We start from the raw sequence: 19,342 nt of genomic DNA on the forward strand, positions 1-19,342 counted from the left end.
ATTTCTCTTGTATTTTGTTTTTCTTCGTGACACAGAGTTTACAAACTTCTTTGAATTAGAAACATTCATCCTGATCCCCTCGCTTTTTAATTACAATTTTTTTTATTAAAGTAAAATCCATGCAACACAAAAGTCAACATTTTAACCATCTTAGAGTATCCAACCCAGCATCATCCGGTACAGTCATGTGTACTCTCACCTCTATTTACCAGACTTTGAACACACGTGGAACTCACTCTGTAGACCAGGCTGGCCTCGAACTCCCAGAGATCCGCCTGCCTCTGCCTCCTGAGTGCTGGGATTAGAGGTGTGCCCCACCACCGCCCAGCTGACTTTTTTTAGCATTGCCCACGTTTTACACTGGCCTTTGCTTTACTGGCATTGGTCTTGGTGCAGGGGTCACGGTGCAGATCTGCTGAAGTTGTTCTCTGGGCTTGAGAAGACACTTTCATCAGACTGAACTTTCTAGACATTGAAGTGTGACCCTGGGTTATCCATACCCCTGGTTTTCCGGCTTCTGATTGTGCTAGAGCCTCAAGGTCGAATGGGTCAAGTAGGACTGTCCTCCCATTTCTCCCACTGGGGGCGGGAATGGTTCCTGGATCGCATGCTGGTTTGCCCGCTCTTGGGTGTGCACTCTCCCCTGCCCCCTTTCATGAATTCTATAATTAGCTTGTTTTGATTAAGACAGGAAACACCCTGTTTTGTAAGGAATCCATCTGGTTTATGAGTGCCCACCTGGAGGGCTGCCCCATCAGCTGGCTCCTTGCTGGCCTTCTGTCTGTTCTGCTCTGTCTTGTGACTTGAAGGTGTTTTTAGAGCTGGCCTCATATAGACTTCACAGTTCCTGTTCCATTTATGTCTCCAGCTTTTATCTTTTTGCTGTTGGAATGTGTCCTGTCCCCATTGTGTCCTCTGACTAAATGTGCACACCGATCTCTGTGCCACTTTAAGCCCTGTGCTTTTCTGAGTTCTTAGCATTGAGTGCTTACTTTCTAGTGTGGGAAACACACCAAAGGGTTTGATCCAAGGACAGAAGGCTGGAGAGGCAAGACCACCCACACACCGACATCGCCTGTTCTTTCCCTCCCTCCTTCCTTCCCCACTTCCTTCCACCTGCTGTCCACCAGGCAGCAAATGCCAAGACAGAACTGGTCACATACTAGGGTTCCACCCTAAGACTTCACCCAAAGGCCTCTAAGATACCCGCTTGGGGCTGGAAGCATGGAGTAAGTGGGTTGGCCTTTATAGGAGGGAGTAGCCAGGAGCGCAGCAGGGCCTAGAGGTGGGGGGGGGAGGCAAGTATAAGATCAAGACAGGCTTCAAGGGGCTTAAGGATCTCTGACACTGAAGCCTTGGCGGTCCCTGGAATTCTTGCTTCATCAGGAAGCCAGATGGCCAGAAGACTTTTCAGTTATTGGTCACAGCCTTACCGTAGCTTGAGAGAAACCAAGGCTAAGAGACTGTGGGTAGCCTTCACACACGGTCCTAGAGCCTGAGCAGGAGCCAGTGAGCCTTGGGCAATATCCCTGCCTCGGTGGGTCCTTCCTGGCTCCAGCGCCACAGTGAGGGCAGCCTGGACGCAGACCTACCATGAACCGGGCCTACAGTGAAAGACTTGAGGTGCTGGAGCTGACTCCGAGCAGTGAGGTGGGTAGCGAGGGAGTGGGTAGCAGGGAGCTCCAAGACAGCTCTGCCAAATATCACACCCACCAGGCCTTTTAGTCTCTCTGTTACGGCCCTAAACTGGGTGGAGTGGTGCACTTCTTTAATCCCAGCACTCAGGAAGCTGTGGCAGGAGGATCTCTGTGAGTTTGAGGCTACCCTAGTCTACGTATTGAGTTCCAGGATAGCCAGGTCTAAATAGAGACTCTGTCTCAAAAATACAACAACCAGCCGGGCAGTGGTGGCACACGCCTTTAGTCCCAGCGCTCGGGAGGCAGAGGCAGGCAGATCTCTGTGAGTTCGAGGCCAGCCTGGTCTATAAGAGTGAGTTCCAGGACAAGCTACAAAAAAAAACTAAATAAATAAAAATAAAACAACAACTACAAAAAAATTTTCACATCTTTAGTTGGTTCACAGTGGCCACCAGGCCTATGCTTCCACCGTCCAGCCAACCAATGATGGTTCCTATCCTGCCCACAGCTATGACCCTGAATGCTTCTGCTTGGTGAGTCTTGTCAGTACCTCTGCCTGGTCCCAATCATTCCTCCCACCCTTGATAGCCATGTCTACACATTTCCCATCACTTTGCACAAATAATGTACAATTTCTTTAGCGACAGTGCACCTGTCCCTGTCCTGTCCCCTACCCTCTTGGAGCCTACTTGACTCAGCTTGTGTTCAATTAACTGCTTCATACAGCCAAGTCGGGGTCCTAAGGACCCTGGGAGGCCCTCACTGTGCCTCAGAAATGCCGGGTGGTCATCTCCTTGTGGTGATCTCCTGGTGGTGGACATTGCTGTCCTTAAAGGGAGAAACCCGCTGCTGTGGGAAGCTGATTCGTTGCCTCCGACTGCTCATTAGGCCCAGTGTCCCCAGCTTCCTCAAGGCCTCCCACACAGCTTCATTCCAACTCCTGCTGTCCCTTTAACAAGAGACCTCCTGTGAGACTAGTTCAGCATGTTCCACAATCCAGCCACCGGTGAGAAGCCCTGGGCTGGATGCTCAGCAACCTCAACTCTGGCTGAAGAAGATAAAAGTCTCTGTTAGGGCAGATATAGCGCTGAAGGCTTCTGTGGGATGCCAGAGCTGGGAATCCGAAGTCCTGTGTCCATCCTTTTCTTTCCCCGTTTCATCCGGCATAGTTAGGAGTGCCCCACTATTTGCAAGGAACTCCGTTTGGAGCGTGTTCAGGTCACCAGAACCTGGCCTTCCCCGTATCTTGATTGTCTCTAGTGCCACACTGCACCCTGGACCAGCACAGAGCTCTCTGTTAGGCAGGCATTAGTACCTGGACTGGAGAACCAATCAGAATCCTTCCCTCTCGGGCCACAGACCAGCCCTTCATACCTCTACTAACCTGGGCCACACTGAACACCCTACAGTGGCTCACCCAAAATAAATGGTTTGTACCCTTTCTGCCCTCCAAGGGGATGTGAACCCCATATAGCGATAGAAATCTTTCTACAGGAGTTTTCTCAGTCTGACACACACACAGCCTGGCTGGGGGAGAGGGGTGGGCAGGCTGCCAGGGCTCCATCAAGTCAAAGGATGGGCTCAGGGAGATAAAGGACAGGGCATATCCAGCCAGCACACACCTCCCCAGCACTACAGGTATGGCCGGGGCTCCAAAACACTCCCGAAACACTCCCGTGGCCTGATTTAAACAACTGGTATCAAGGAAAGGCTGGATGTGGGGAGCCAAGCGAAATGTGTAGAGATGAAGTCCCGGATAAATGTGTATTGTTTGACACAGGCCCAGCCATTGTCAAAGGCCCAATGCCTCAACCCATGAGAAGGGAAAGCCTTCCTTTGGTCTGACTGAGTGTTGACAGTATATGCTAGTATGAGTCTGTATGAATGATTGACAGCGTGTAAAAAAACTAGCAACTGTAGCTTCCTCCTCCTAGATGTTACTGCTTAAGATTGCACCGACAGACACCTTGCCAAGACTAGCTAACCCTTCCCTGTGCTGCACATAAGGAATACGCTGAGGTTTCAGGTCGTTACAGCTCCAGAGTGCGCCTGTCCCACCCGGGCCCAGCTTGCTTTCTTTGTCCCCTCACGTCCACAGTCAGGACAAGTCCAAAGCTGCTCAGGACACAGCAGCAAGAGGAGGAGGTTAGACTTCATGAAGGACTGGCTTCCCAAGTCTGAGTTCTTAGACGTCCCAGCTGGCGATGTCTCCCCAGTCCCATGAGGACAGACACAGAGAAAGCAGAATAGGGTCTCACACTCCACTGGGTAAAACTTTATGGGGTCCAGCTTAAGCAGACCACTTCATCCACAGGATCTCTGCTCATTGGTCATACGGACTACCTACACCCTGGTCTCTGCCACGAAGGACCCATTGTGGGTTAGGGACACCTTCTTCATTTAGAAATAGCCTAAGCAGCTACACAGGAGCCTTCTGCTCTGCCTTCAGGGACAGGAAGCATCCCTGGCTCCTGCATTAGCCAGAGTCACCTTCAGATCAGATGGACAGGACCTGCTTCCCACAAGGACTGAGGCCAGCTCGTGTCCTGGGAAGATCCTTCCCTGGGGTGAGGCCCTGAGCATCAAGTGAAAGTGTCCCCCGGTTCCTTTCTCCAGGGCTGGGCACTGACCCAAGGGAAGAGCTACAGAAGACACTGAAGCTAGCTCCAGACTCTGGGATGGCCTCCTCCACTCAGCCCTCCCAGAGACCAGGGTCCACAAGGAATGGGGTTTGGGACAGGGCCCCGGGGGCCGGATGCTCCCAATCTGAGAGAGGAAGGTGCTTTGCAGGTGCTGCAGGCCCTGTGCGTTGGGCCCAGGGGCTCTAGGGGTGGCCCCTGCCCTGGTAGGCAGCTCATCTCTCTGGCAACAACAGGAAGAATGCAGCCTTCAGGAAGCGGCCAAAACTGCAGAGCGTGGCCACGAGCCAGTGGGAATGGAAGCCAGGGTCTGTGCTGACCACACACTTGAGGACATCAGTCTGGAAGAAAAAAATGGGATAGTTAACCGGACCAGGCAACCCGAGGTCCCTGGTACCTTGCTCTCATCGAATCACAAAGGGAATATACAAAGCTGTTTGAGAAAGGAGGATGTGGCCCATCTGGGCCTAAACTTGTTCAGGACACCTGAGAGTTAGAAGGGGAAAGGTCTCAAGCCAACGTCCCTGCCTACCCATTTTACAGGCGAAAATGGGCTTCTGGACAGAGCCCATCCTCCGTGCCCAGTACCCAAAAGTATCTTTGGTTTGGCCAACCATGTAGGCAGTCAGGCACTGAGACTAGGAGGCCCTGATCCTGATGCTCACCCCTCTAGGTCTTGCTTCTTGAGAATGGAGAAAAGTGGGGCTCCCAAGAGGGAAGTGAAGTACTTTGGGCAGCACTGAAATCTCCCTGTGAGGGGGGCTTGGTTCTGTCTCTGAAAGACTACCTGTTGGCCTCTTTCTGCCAGGCGCCTTCTGGGAACAGCAAGGGGACCAGAGTTTAGGGTCTGGGATCATGTCAGCACAGGCACAGAAGAGCCAGCACCTGCCTGCATCCCAGAGCAACCCTGAGTCCTAAAGCCCTTGCCTATGGCCCCCACATTCCATCCCACTCCAACCCTCTGTTCCCGTACTAACACTCGGGGCTTACCACACCATCCCCACCCCACCGCACTCCACAGCCCCGCTGATTCTCAGGCTCACCCATCCACCACGCCTCCGAAGCCAGGTCGCCAGGGTCTTGCGCACAAACTCCCCCAGGCAGTCAACCAGGGCATGAACCATGGCAGGCTGAGCCTGCCGGACACAGTCCACTGCTAGCCCTGCAGCCACCGAGTACAGGGACACTACCTTGCCCCATGTGATGCCTAGAGAGAGAGAGAGTTGCTGATCAGACCCAAAGTGGTGTCCAGCCCCTAGGGTACCATGAAGAGCTGAGCTTCTCTAAGCCACTTTCCTGCCTGCCATCAGCTGGTGACTAATGATGACAATGGAGCCAGGACCCTCTGTACAGGGCACCACCGTAACAGGGCACTTGACCAGATATACTAGTCGGCTTGACCACCGTCTCCAGCAAGTCAGGTTTTCCCTCTCGGGCTGTTCTCATGTAGATGCAGGCTCCCAGCCATACCTGCTGGAGCCTAGGAGACCAGCCTTACCCACATCTGAGAGAGGGGGCCACAGGAAAGCAGTGCAGCTCAGCACAGCAGGGTTGAGCTGACTCAGAACTGGGCAAGGAAAGCAGCAAACAAGGGTGTGTCCGACCCTGTTTTGTCTGCTGCTCTGAACCTTGACGCCAGGGCAGTAGGTCAGGGCCTATCCCAGGCTTGCTTTAGAAAAAAAGCCACAGTCCACAGGGGGACTCCTCCCCAGACTGCTGACCTGCTGGGAGGCATAACTAAAACCTTGACATAAGACAGATGAACAGCATTGTCGGGGGGGGGGGGTTACACGCAGCACCTTAACATACAGAAATGTAGGGGCTGGGGGAGACAGCCCAGTAGTTAAAGTATTTGGTAAGCAAGCCTGGAAACCAGAGTTCGGAGCCCCATAACTCATATAAACGCAGGGTGGGTGTGCCAGCTCACCCTCCCCAATTCTAGTCTCGGAAGACAGAGACAGGATCCTCGGGGCAAGCTGGTTAGCAAGCTTCACTGTATCAGCGAGCTCTGGGTATATCTGAGAAACCCTGCTGCAGTGAATTAGAAGGCTAACGCCCACATCAACCTTGGGTCCCTGTATGCATGCACACGTATGTGCCTAGACACGCAAACATGCATACACACACGGAAGTGGAAAGAATACAGAAACTTTGTATGCTATCACTAGTACTGACAAAAAAAGAGTCGGGTCTTGGCATAATCTCAGCATTTCTGTGGCAGAGGCAGGGGAATCAGAAAGGAGTTCAGTCAAGGTCATCCTCAGCCGGCCTGGGTTACGTAAGTTCTTCTCTCCAAAGAGGGAGCTGGAAATATGGCTCCGTAGTTAAAGAGCACCTATTGCTCTCCCAGGGTCAGACCTGAATACACGCGTACACATCCACACAGAGGTACAAACACATACACATAATTAAAAACAAAACAATGTTTTAAGTATATTATTTACATTTAAATATTAAAACAAAATATTAGACATTTGTAAATAAAACCTAAATAAATATATTAATTAATTAAAACAAATCTTTTAAAGAGGGGGTAGGTGAGGTAGTGTGCTCCTATAATCTCAGTAGCAGGAAGCTGAGGCAAGAGGGTCTTGAGACTGAGGGAGCCAAAAAAAAAAAAAGCACAAATAACACATTAAGCATTTGAAAAAGTAAAGCCCATTTCCCCCATGTTAACAGCATAAGAGGATAAATTATAACAAAGATGTTAAAAAGCTTTAGGGGCTGGGGAGACAGTAAGGTGTTTGCTATGCAAGCTCGAGGGTCAGATTTCAGATCCCCAGCGCCCATGTAAAAAGCCGGGCATGCCAGCATGATGGCCTGCACCTGTAGTCTTAGCACTGGCACCAGACGGGGCAGGGATGACGGAGATGGGAGGATCCTTAAGGCCAGCCAACCTGGTCATCAGTGACCTCCAGGTTCAGTAAGAGACTGTCTCAAAAAATTAACTGGAAGAAGCTACAAAAAAAGATACTCATCCTTAACCTCTGACCTACACACAGGAGCATCTGCACCCACAGGCTTGTACACGTACACACACACGCGAGCGCGAAGATGAGATGAGGGCTCAGTTACCTACTGTTCTCAGCTCTGCTAGCAAAGGCAGTTGGAAAGCTTTTGGTAAGACCTGAAAAGCTTACACAGCTAGCCACAGCTGGCCTGTGAGATGCTAAGCTAAGTCGTGGCATTTTCAGACTATGACATTCCCCTCAAACCACCTTCACACAGCACTCGGAAGGACCTCTTACCAACGCGCCAGTCAGCACAGATGCTCACCACCAAGGAAAAGCTAAGTGCTCGTGGGCAAACTGCTGAGGTCCCGCAGCGGTATGGTTATACAGCCAATTACCAGAGTAGAGTTCTGATGAACACAAAAGGGCACAAATACTGTGCCAGTCCACCTAGAGGAAACCCAGAACAGGCACGCCCACAGAATCAAAAAAAAATTCATAGGGGTCTGGGGGCGAGGGACAGGGTGTTACTGCCGATAGGCAATATGTCCTCAGGATTGGGACAAACAACATTCTGAATATGCTAAATGCCACCAGATCTGACATTTAAAGTGACTAAATGTACAGTATATGAATGTTGTTAGCTCAAAAGGGAATGGGAGAGGGGGAGAACCCAACCCCCCTGAAATAAACAGTACCACACATCAGCTTCTGACTCTCCCATTGGAGTGACTTTCCGTCTCTTTCGAAATAAACCCAAGTCTGGAATCCAGCTGCGCTCCACTCTGGCATCCACAGGCACCCCTGGCACTCCTAGGGCACAGCCCTGGCTCTCTGCCTGCTGGGTATCCTAGGCCAGGGTCACCACTCAGGGTCAGTGACTGACAGGGCCTTGTGATCAGGCCCTGTTGTCAGTCACATTCTCACAGGGTTCCCTGCTGTTAGCTGTGACCTTGATGTGATGAAGAAGTCACGCGTCACCCACAGAGTGCCCCGATCCACCACAAGAACCGAGGAGCTCAATTGTCCTTTTAAACAGTGAGCTCCATAGGGCGATGATGTTCCCAGCAGAAGAGGGGGGACATCTTGGGAAGCGTCTGCTTCCCTTGGGCTCTCATATTCACGATCTAATTCTGGAACATTTTTTGGTGTGTGTGTGGGGAGACAGGGCTTCTCTGTGTTGCTTTAGAACCTGTCCTGGAACTCTCTCTTGTAGACCAGGCTGGCCTTGAACTCACAAAGATCTGCCTCTGCCTCCCAAGTGCTGGGATTTTTCTTTCTTTCTTTCTTTCTTTCTTTTTTTTTTTTTGGTCAGGGGGTTATTTGTTTTTTGAGACAAGGTCTCTCTATTATATACCTCTGGCTATCCTGGAACTTGTACTGTAGACCAAGCTGTTCTCAAACTCAGAGATGCACCTGTCTCTGCCTCCAGAGGGCAAGGATTAAAGGCATGCACCACCACGGCCCGGTCCTGATTCATTTATTTTTTAATGTGTAAGGGTGGGTGTTCTGTCAGACTGTGAGTCTGTGCACCATATATATGCTATGCCCAAGGAGACCAGAAGAGGATTCAGATAGCCCAGAACTGGATAGAACTAACTTACAGCTCTGCTGAGAATTGAACTCAGGTCCTCTGGAGGAGAACTAAGTGCTCTTAATCGCTGAGCCATCGCTCCAGCCCCCATAATTCCAGAACATCTTATCTCTCCAGAAGAAAGCCCATAGCCACTGGCCGTCATGCCCTGCTTCCCCATTGCCCCCTGGTGACTTCTAATCTGCTCTGTTATCGTCAGCACTCTGCACGTTTCTCAAATGGAATTTGTGTGTGACACATTTAAGGTTCCACACTCCTCTTCATGGTTGACAAATATCCCACATCCACTGTCAATTCATGTACGAGTGGATAGTCACGACTTTTGCCTGTGTAACTGATGCTACTGGGAACACAGGCAAGCTTCTCTGCAGACACATGTTTTCTTCTGTTAAGTTTACATCTAGTAGTAGATTTGGTGGGTCACATGGAAACACCATGCTTCACCATTTGAGAACCTGCCAGGCTGTTTTCTGAAGTGTGTCACCAGCTATTAGAGTCAAGGCTGAGTTCCCCACATCCTCATCAGAGCTGTGGTAGTACGGCCGTTCTGGTAAGGATGACGCCATTCTGGCGCATGCAATGATGCTGATCATCACGTGCGTGTGTGTTTGTCAAGCCTGCTGGTACTTCCTGACCTCCAGTGAGATGTGACCACCCTGCATTCCCATGGCTTCTCTTCCCCCCACCTTCTCCCCCCAGCTTGGAGACAGACACTCAAGCAGCCACCCGTGGTTGGCGTCAGCTGGAAAGGGCTCTGTCTCCCACAAGGGATCTCCCAGAGCTGCCTCTCTGGGCTGTCTCCATGCTCAAGGTGGATTTGCACCAGGAAGGGATGGTGGACAGGGGTTAAGGTTACTCTGGCCTTTTCACTCACTACCACCCCCAAAGCCCCAGTTCCTTTCTCCTGCTCACTCCTGCCACTCACGGAGGTCCAGTCTCTCCTGGGTTCACCGAAGCCATCCACGGGCTAGATCTGCAGCCTCAGAAGCAAAGTTCCTTATAAATCTAGCCATCTCTGGCTCGTAAACCAGCCTGCTTGACAGCTTAGAGACAGACGCCCAGGCAACAACCCATGGCTGGCGTCAGTTGCAAAGCTCCAGAGAGGGCAAGGGTGATCCTCCACCCAAAACTCATGGCTGCTGGCTTCCTTCCTGAGCCCTCCCCACTATCGCTCCAACCAGGTACCTGCAGGTTACCTTCAAGAAAGGGACTGGAGCTAGCCCATTGACTCCTGGTACAGTTTCTCCCCTACCTGACCCACACCACAGCCTTTCCCCACCTCTCCCATTCCATCATCCACACACTCATTTTCTACCCACAGCCCACCCCCCTGACCCCACATTTTTCGGTCCAGAAACCACACTGGCTGACCTTGATCTCGCCACTCCTAGGGAAAAGACCACATGGATCTGGCGTAAATGACACATGTGGACCACAAGGTGTCTAGCAGGGCTCTAAGGGAAGAGCATGGCACAGGAAGGTGTGGGGAGATAAGTCTTTCAGCCTACGGTAAACCCAGGGCAGGGTACAAAAGCCAAGCAGCAATAGTGGAACTTGAGGCAGAGAGGGAGGAGGCTGCAGGAGCTAAGAAGCGGCCTTGCCTGTCACTCACTTCTGGAGCAGACATGGAAGGCCCTGGGAAAGCCCCAGGTGAGTGTGGTCACAGTCATCCAGATAAGTGTGTCCCTGATCTCCTAAAGTGCCCCACAACCAGGCACACTCAGAGACTCTTCAGAATACCCATCTTTTAAAATATCCCATGTGGATCTAGCTGTGGAAATTCAAGTACCATGGTCACCAAAACCCAGTATATGCAGAGGGCCACTGCCCTGCAGGGTACCACCACCGCAACCAATGCTGGACCATTATCAAATTATCAGGCAGTCCTGTGTCAACAGCCCTCAGGATGGCCAGCAGCAGTAATTATCAAGAAATCTCGATAACAATAAAGATACTCATAAACAAAGACCACCCAGCCACTACTGTTAACCAAGTAGCACAACCATGTATCACTGCTACTCCTAAGCCCCCTTTTCCCATTAGCCCAGTCTCATCCCTTTCATAAACCACCCTTCACACATATTATTAAATTCCACTACCACCTCAACTCATTACATATATAGTTCCTATACCCACCATGAAAACTCCCAGCCCCACCAAATTAGACTCTCAAGTTTCAGGGTATCAATTTCAAGGCACCTAGAGTCAAGCCTGAGACTTGAATTCAATCTCACCATGAAAGGAGAACCAACTCCCAAAAGTGCCCTCTGACCTGAATATATATGCCGTGGTTCAGTACATGACTGCGCGAGCGCGTGCGCACGCACACGCGCACACACACACACACACACACACACACACACACACACACACACAGTGTAAAAACATAACAAACAGCTGCAAGTTATCCTCTGACCTCTGGTGTGTGTGTGTGTGTGCGCGAGCGCGTGCGCACGCACACGCGCACACACACACACACACACACACACACACACACACACACACACCAAATAAAAACATAACAAACAGCTGGGGATGGTGATGCCACCTTTAACCCCAGCACTCAGGAGACAGAGAGAAGATCTCCGAGTTCGAGACCAGCACAGTCTACAGAATTCTAGGACAGCAAGGGCTAGGCAAAGAAGCCCTTTCTCAAAAAAACAAAATTAAGAAGAAAAAAGAAAGTGGCCAGCAGCGCCATATGCTGCCTTCTGAGCCAGCTCTTGCTGGACTGGGCTGTGACATAGTTCAGCACAGCCCAGAGGGCCAGGAGGCTGGCAGTATGCTAGCAGTGACTTGGAACCCATAGGACTGTGTCAGAGGATCCCAAGGGTTTTCTATCTTTGTAAGCCTGCCTGACCCACACATGTTGAGCCTCCTCTCCCAGAGGTGCCTTGAGTAAACAGGCCAGACCTACCTGCTGAGAAGATGTGGCCTGCCACAGCAAGGAAGGCATCCGTCACCACAGGCTCAGACTGTAGAGAGATGTGCAGCTGCCGGGCCACGTTTCGGTACACACTGGGGCGAATCTGTTCCAGCTCATCCCCTGCATGGGCACACAGGAGTTCAGGTCCTCTCACGCCGTAGCCCTGTAGCTAGCACTGACCACGACTCAATCCTGCCCTTGATCCACCTGACCTCACTTGACCTGCGGGCTCACACCTTTCTCTCCACTTGGCCCTGATACTCCATTCTGTCTGTTTGACACCCACCCACCCCTTCACCTTATCTTATTTCATTTGACTCTCCCAACCTTGGCCCCACGAACAAAGAGACTAAAGGAGGCCGTGGAACCTCCAGCTCCCAAAGGCAAGCTGGCTGGGCCAGTGGGGCAGGAATCCTGCAGTGGTGCATGGGCAGTGCCTACCCAGTCAGTGACTCACAGCACGCAGGCAGGCAGGCAGGCAGAACCCAACATAGAGAGGGGCTCGGCTAGAATATGTAGTCACCGCCTGCTGCCTCGTAGGATTGTCCTGGCTGAAGCACTAGCATCACTAGTGATGGCTCAGTGAACTGACTTGGGCTGAGCCAAGGCCCTGGGACAATGGTACCACCCACATGCCAACATGGGCTCCTAGTGCCAAATGGGTGTGCTTTTATATGCTCCTACATCAGTGCAGCCATAGCTGGGCCAAAGAGGATGCCTGCCGCCGTCCCACCTGCCCCCCCGGGCTGCAGTGCCCTTGGCAGCATCATGCACGCACAGGAAAAGATGGTGCCGGGAATTCCACACGGCTTCTGATTGGGTGCCCCTGGTCCAGCCACTTCCCCAGCCAAAGCAAACAGGGAAATGCTGCTGCTGCCTGGCCTGTCCCAGCGATAAGGGCACCCACGTCATCCCCGAGGCCAGCTGTGCTCTATCTAATTAATTAAGATCTGGAACGGGTGCAGAATCAGGAGGAGGGGGGCCAGGGGATGAAGAGATGGCATGGAAATTCCCAAGGCTGGCCTGGGTATTGCCAAGGATTAAAACCCTGGGGGCCTCTAGAGACTGACCCTAGGGAGATTGCTGAGGGACACAAGCTGGGCTGCTTCCTGTCTGTGGCTGGGGTCATGCTTGGGGGGGGGGGCAGGAAGCTATCACTGAGCTTAGAAAAAAATCATCCTGAATAGTCATGACAGCATCAAACATAACCTGAACAAGCACACACTGGGATGCAAGTGCTCTTCCTCCAGGAAACCCCTTAGCTGTCTAGAAGGGTCTGAACCCCAGAGTGTAGGAACAATAGGACTGAGTGATGGAGAAAGGCCTTAAAGTTGCTAGCTGAGAACAAGGCTTTGACCTGTTCCTTTCTACAGGCCAGTGTTTAGTCCTCCCAGGACCTACCAAAAGGGCCAAGAGGACAGACATTGAGTGGGTCAGACCCAAGGCAAGACTTCCTCCCTGCCACCCCGTGCCCTAGGGACTCTCAGGAGGTCACTATGCCATTTCTCCAGCAGCAGCTCCCGGTCTTCTTCTCTGATGAATTTGCTTAGCCAAACCCCTTCACTCATCCTTCCTCCACACAGAGAGAGCTCCCTCTGGCCATTCACAGCCCTCCTTCCTGGATGCCCAACTCAGATGGCATGAACTCTACCTCTTGGGCAGACCAGGTCTACACAGCCCTGTTCCTTGAGGCCATCGCAGCACAGAGATATAAGATAGTATGTGTGCATAACTCATCTCACAGGAAGCCAGCTCATCCATGGCTCCCTCCAACCAGGAGAGTGCACACCAGCTCTCCCTGACAACCACTCACCTATTTATGTGATCTCTGCTATTCACCTCCTCCCATTCCCTTGGACGGCCCCAGGACAACGCCAGGCCCCAGTCCGGCTGTGATAAGGTGAACTGTCCACCTTCCAAAAGGAAGGTTTGCCTATCCTTCCCCCTCAAGTGTGCAGGCCTTAGAAGAGCTAAGGAGAGCCACTGAGCTGTGTGTGACCCCTCCAAACAATGTCCCAGATGTCCTTCGAGAAGGCCCTGGCGGGGGGCCTTCCCATCAAGGGAAACAGCAATGGGTGTCGGATCTCAGCCAATAACTAAAAGGCCTATTTTCCAAAACAAACATTGGGACATGTGGTCCCACAAAGGATTTTTTAGTCCAGCAGAGTACAAGGGTCACAATAAAGTTTAGCCGCTAAAATATTACTCTTCCAGAGCTTTCTGTGGTTTACGACAAGAATGTCTGTGATCTGAGCTAAGCAGACTTGGGGGGTTAGGGGTGGGGGACCTGGCAAAGGAGCCAGCAAGCAGGCAAGCCTGGGGGAGAACAGAGGAGCACCAACCTGGGTGGCCTGTCCTGCACCCTCACCATTCCAGACAGATTTGGGCTCCCACGCATGCACGCCTCCTCTTTACCCCAGAGGGAGGGTGAGGCGCAGCCAAAGAGGGACTGAACATGTCTGGAGAAGGGAATGTCGCTGCAGAACAGATGTACTTAGTCCCCCGAAACACAACAGGCAGGCCCATCAACCAGTTATGGGAGCTAGGGGGGCTGGGATCGTAGCCGCTGGTGTGCCACACTCACCCAAGCGCAGCAGCACGGTGCACACCTCCGCTAGGCGTCCTCCAGGGGCAGGAGAAGCACGCTCCGGTGCGCTCCAGGAGAGGCCGGCGCGCAAAAGCCTCGCGTGCACGTACTCCCGGCCTAGTGCCTTGGCCTGGGCCACCAGCTCCTTGTCTGTGGGCGAGCGATCAAAAGCGTCCATGATCTCCGCAGCGAAGACAGAAGAGCGCCGCAGCACCTCCATGGCCGAAGCGCAGGCGAGAGGAACCACACCTACGACAGACAAAGCACAGCCGGACGGCCTCCAGCCAAGCGGGGAAGGGACGCCCGCCACGCGAGGAGACCTGGAGGCACAGCGGTTCCCACCGCGTGCGCCCCGGTCCAGTGCAGATCCAAAGCTCACAGAGGAGGTCGGCTGGCCGCCGCCCTCAAAAAGGGCCAGTTTCGGATGGCCTCTCGTTTTGCTCCCCAAGCCTTTTAAAACACAGTGCCACGTTCTTTTAGGTTCTAAATTAAATCACCGACGGTGGTCAAGGGTTGGAAGCACCGCGAGAAAAATAGCGATAGGTTCTGTGGTCACAGTGCCCAGGCTCGAGGACCAGTTTGGGGGCGACGGAGGAAGCAGAGTAGCCTGGGCGACCAGGCGACAGGGGCTCCTCCGGCCGGGAAATCAACTACCAAGCAAGGTTCTAAACAGCGCGGCGATCCAGGCCACGCACTTGTGCACCTCGCAGAGCGGGTGTTTGTTCCCGGTGTCGCCGTTCCCATGGTGCTACATCCAGGGGACAGACGCCACGCCTGCCCGACTCACCTCTCTGGCCGCATGGCGCGCGGGGCGGCGATGGAGTTCTGGTTTCAGGACCCGCTCGCCGTTCTCTCTGCCGGTCTAGACCATTCCATTCAAACCCGCGAGCGCGCCCCGCCCCAGCGCCCGCCCCGTCCACGCCCGAGCCGAAGCACAGGCTCCGCCGGTCTTCCCGCGCTCGCAGAAGTCCTGATCTCCAGAGGTGCGTGCGGGAGGCGTCCCGCGGACTCCCCGCAGGCGAGTGGCCAAGCCTAGGGCTTCGCCTTCTAAGGAAACGGCAACCCCCGGGGGTGGAGCCGCAGCCCAGCTCTGCCCAACGCCTCCCCGGTTTAAGGAAGGCCAACACAAGTTCTCGGGATGCGCCGCCCGGGAACGCAGCCAGGCTGGAGCTGTCCCGACAGGCAGCGCGAAGAACATCCAGCTCTGACACCAACCCACTGGGGCGCACCGAGTTCCATTTTAGAATTGGCTGACTTACCCTTTCCTTAGTGCCTTGTAAGAGGTTCCTTATAGATTCTGGGTTCTTGCAGTTCTAGGGGATCCAGTGCCCTCTTCTGACCTTGGAAGGGCATCAGGCACACACGTGATGCACAGACATACATGCAGGCAAACATTCATACGCCAAACAAAACTAAACAAACAAAACTAAAAATAAGTAAATCTTTACAAATAGATTCTGGATTCTTGACTTAATAGAAGCCTTTGTTTGGAGTGTGATGGAGACTTGGCTTTGTACTTGATTGAAGATGCTCCTCTCCCACTCCAGCCTGACTTTGCTTCTAATGAATTGAGTGAGTTTTCTTATATGAAGCCCAATATATAATTTTTTGTAGTTGGTTATCTCTCATTAGGGTATTTTCCTTGGAGAGAAAAAGAGGGAGGAGAGAGAGAGACAGAGAGACAGAGAGACTGACTGTCTGGAACTCTGTGTTGACCACTTGGTTCAACTTGTAGGGATCTTCCTGACACTGACTCCTGAATACTGGTCCACAGATGCCATGACCACACTCAGCTTCTCTATCCTATTTATTTTATTTTATTTTATTTGGTTTTTCGAGACAGGGTTTCTCTGTGGCTTTGGAGCCTGTCCTGGAACTAGCTCTGTAGACCAGGCTGGTCTCGAACTCACAGAGATCCACCTGCCTCTGCCTCCCGAGTGCTGGGATTAAAGGCGTGCGCCACCACCGCCCGGCTAACCTATTTTTTTTAGAAACTTAGTTATTTTAGATTTCATATGTAGGCCTATGATGGATCACAAGCATTACTGTGGACGACGTGGTAGTTAATCAGAGCTCTTTGTTTCCATGTGAATTTCTAAAAAGTCGGCATCGTTTACTAGACTCTGGTCTTCACCTTTTGACCCAACTGTACAATCCCAAGGGCAGGATTTTCTCATTTAACTTATATGTATTACGAATACATACATGTGTCCATATAGGTGTTTTATCTGCATGTACATCTGCACACAAGAAGAGGGCATTGAGTCCTATGGAACTAGTTACAAATGGTTATGAGTGGGTGCTAGGAATTGAACTCAGCACCTCTGGAAGAGCAGCCAACGCTCTTAACTGCTGAGCCATCTCTCCAGCCTCCCCAATGGAAATATTTTCAAGCGAACAATGGTTAAAAAAAAAAAAGTATACATCAAATCTATGAGATGCAACTAAAGCACTGCTTAAGGAAACTTCTGACTGAAATCATTTGGGAGAGAAAGAGGTGGGCAGAGAGAGGCTGAGCAAGGTGTGATGGCTCATGTCTGGGATCACAGACCTCCTGATGGGGCAGGAGTTTCAGGAATTCAGTCATTCTCAGCCACATAGCAAATTTGAGACCATAAGGCTGTTGTGGAATACTATTTTACCTAGGCAAAGATGTGTTACATTTGTTTATGCTGCAGAATGCTACTTTAACTGTGTAAAGGTTTGTTACATTTGTTTCACCTTGTCTGCTTGAGGCAAAAAAAAAAAAAAAAAAGCTGAATCCCCAAAAGCTAAGCAGTAGAAGGCTAGGTGGGACTGGCAGGCAGAGAGAATAAACAGAGAAATCTAGGCTCAAAAAGAGAGAAGAGAAGAAGGAGGGGAGAACAAAGCAGAAAGAGAGGTTCAGCCAGACAGCTGCCAGCCAGTAGACACACAGTAGGATTTACAGAAACAAAGGGTAAAAAAAATCCCAAGGAAAAAGGTAGAGAAAGAAAACAGGTTAATTTAAATTAGAAGAGCTAGCCAGAAACAAGCCTAAGCAAGTCAAACATTCAAAACTAATAATAATAAGTCTGTGTCATGATTTGGGAACTGGTTGGTGCCCCAAAAGAAAACCTGATACATAAGGGCCTAATTAAAAAAAAAATGTTTTAAAAATGGGCTGGTGGGAAGATGGCTTAGAAGATGGTGTTTGCCCCCAAACCTGACTGAGCTCAATATCTGGAACACATATGACAGAAGGAAAGAACCAGTTCCCACAAGTTGTTCTCTGACCTCCACATGCATGCCATGACATACGTTTGCCCCACGTGAAAATAAATATGCATTTTTTAATAAAGTGCTGGGATTAATGAAACAAAAAAGCCAGGCATGGTGATGCACACCCTTAATCCCTTAATGTTAGGAACAAACCTCTCTCTCTCTCTCTCTCTCTCGCTCTCTCTCTCTCTCTCTCTCTCTCTGAGTATGAAGTCAGCCTGGTCTGTATAAGGAGTTCCAGGCCAGCCAAGGCTTAAATCACTGTCTCAAAATAAAAAGAAAGAAAAGAAGGGTTGAGAATTTACGAAGATAGCTCAGCTATCTTCGTAGTTAGGAGTGCTTGCTGTGCAATCATGAGGAGCTGAATTCAAAACCTCAGATGCCTGGCACCTTCGTGCACATGCCTGCAATCCCAGTGCTATTAGGAGCAAAAATGACACAATCCCTGGGGTTTACAAGTTTCACTAAGAGAGCCTGTCCCTGGGAATAAGGTAGAGAGAGCTAGAAAATGAAGGGGACTCTGCGGTGTCCAGGCAAGGAAGCAAACCGTGAGGAGAGTAAAGATTCTGTTTAGGTTGACTTCATCAACCTGGGTCAGATTTGGAGAGTCAGATTTCAGGAAGTTTATTCCCAACAAATTTTGTTTTGTTTTGTTTTTCGAGACAGGGTTTCTTTGTGTAGCTTCAGACCTGTCCAGGGACTTGATGTCTGAGATCTGTGTCATTTGTTAGGACGGGGCATATCAAACTGGCTAGTAATCTGACTGATCCTTACAGTCAGGGGTTCCCCAAGCTCCCACATCCAGGAACGAAGGTGGCTAACAGCACAAATGACCTCTATGCTATCTGTGTGACCAAGACCATGCCAGGGCCCTCTCTAGGGCCTTAAACTAGTATAGAGAGCCTATCTCCAGAACTCATCTCTTTGGAAGAAAAGACACTGGACCTTGAGTTGAGCTTCAGTGTAATTATGCCTCCTGTGTACCAGGGATTTTATGACACCAGGAAACTTTTGTCCAAATTATACAGTGTTTAAATTTGTTGGGAATAGGCCAGGCGGTGATGGTGTACTCCTTTAATCCCAGCACTCAGGAAACAGAGGCAGGTAGATCTCTCTCTGTGAGTTCAAGGCCAGCCTGGTCTACAGAGTTCCAGGACTGGCACCAAAACTACACAGAGAAACCCTGTTCCAAAAAAACAAAACAAAACAAACAAACAAAAACAAAAAAAGGTATATGATCGAATTATATCAAGTAAAAAAAACCAAAATAATAAATAAATAAGTAGATGGACAAACAAAAATAGTATATACAACTTCACAGCAATTTACATTTTTAAATATAACACAGTTTACCAAAACTGACTCTGAAAGAAAAGAAAATCTGAACAATCCAACACCAATTAATATATTTAGCTTGTAAGGGTATTCCCATACTATTTTAGTTACTTTTTTATTGTTGTGAAGAGACACCATGACCAAGGAAACCTAGAAAAGAAAGCATTTGGTTGGGGGTTTGCTTACAGTTTCAGAGTGTGTGATCCATGACCATCATGGTGGGAAACCGGCAATAAGCAGGCAGGAGTGGCCCTAGAGTAGTAGCTGAGGGGCAGAGAGAACCTGGCTTTTGAAACCTCAACACTCACCCCCAGTAACACATCTTCTCCAACAGGACAACACACCTTCTAATCCTTCCCAAACCGCTCCACCTACTAGAGACCAATCATTCAAGTGCATGAACCTTTGGGGGTCGTTCTCATTCAAACTGCTA

General features: G+C 50.8%; 1 protein-coding gene across 1 annotated transcript; it reads right to left on the minus strand.

The window, feature by feature from the left end:
- Positions 1-3,891: 3,891 nt before the first annotated feature.
- Positions 3,892-15,525, minus strand: Bok (BCL2 family apoptosis regulator BOK). The gene is made up of 5 exons (XM_005361370.3): positions 15,122-15,525; positions 14,332-14,583; positions 11,739-11,867; positions 5,320-5,483; positions 3,892-4,617 (listed from the first exon to the last, which is right to left on the minus strand). The coding sequence occupies exons 2-5, from the start codon at positions 14,552-14,554 to the stop codon at positions 4,492-4,494; spliced, it is 642 nt and encodes a 213-aa protein (XP_005361427.1). The 5' UTR covers positions 14,555-14,583; positions 15,122-15,525; the 3' UTR covers positions 3,892-4,491.
- Between the last annotated feature and the right edge of the window lie 3,817 nt (positions 15,526-19,342).

The sequence above is a fragment of the Microtus ochrogaster genome, linkage group LG4 (genome assembly GCF_000317375.1).
Source record: "Microtus ochrogaster isolate Prairie Vole_2 linkage group LG4, MicOch1.0, whole genome shotgun sequence".
In the NCBI taxonomy this organism is placed as follows: domain Eukaryota; kingdom Metazoa; phylum Chordata; class Mammalia; order Rodentia; family Cricetidae; genus Microtus; species Microtus ochrogaster.

Coding starts and splice junctions, on each gene's coding strand:
- Bok (XM_005361370.3), bottom strand. CDS start 14,554: ATGGAGGTGCTGCGGCGCTCTTCTGTCTTCGCTGCGGAGATCATGGAC. Junction 11,868..14,331: donor CACCGTGCTGCTGCGCTTGG/GTGAGTGTGGCA, acceptor GTGCCCATGCAG/GGGATGAGCTGGAACAGATT. Junction 5,484..11,738: donor AGGCCACATCTTCTCAGCAG/GTAGGTCTGGCC, acceptor CTCTCTCTCTAG/GCATCACATGGGGCAAGGTA.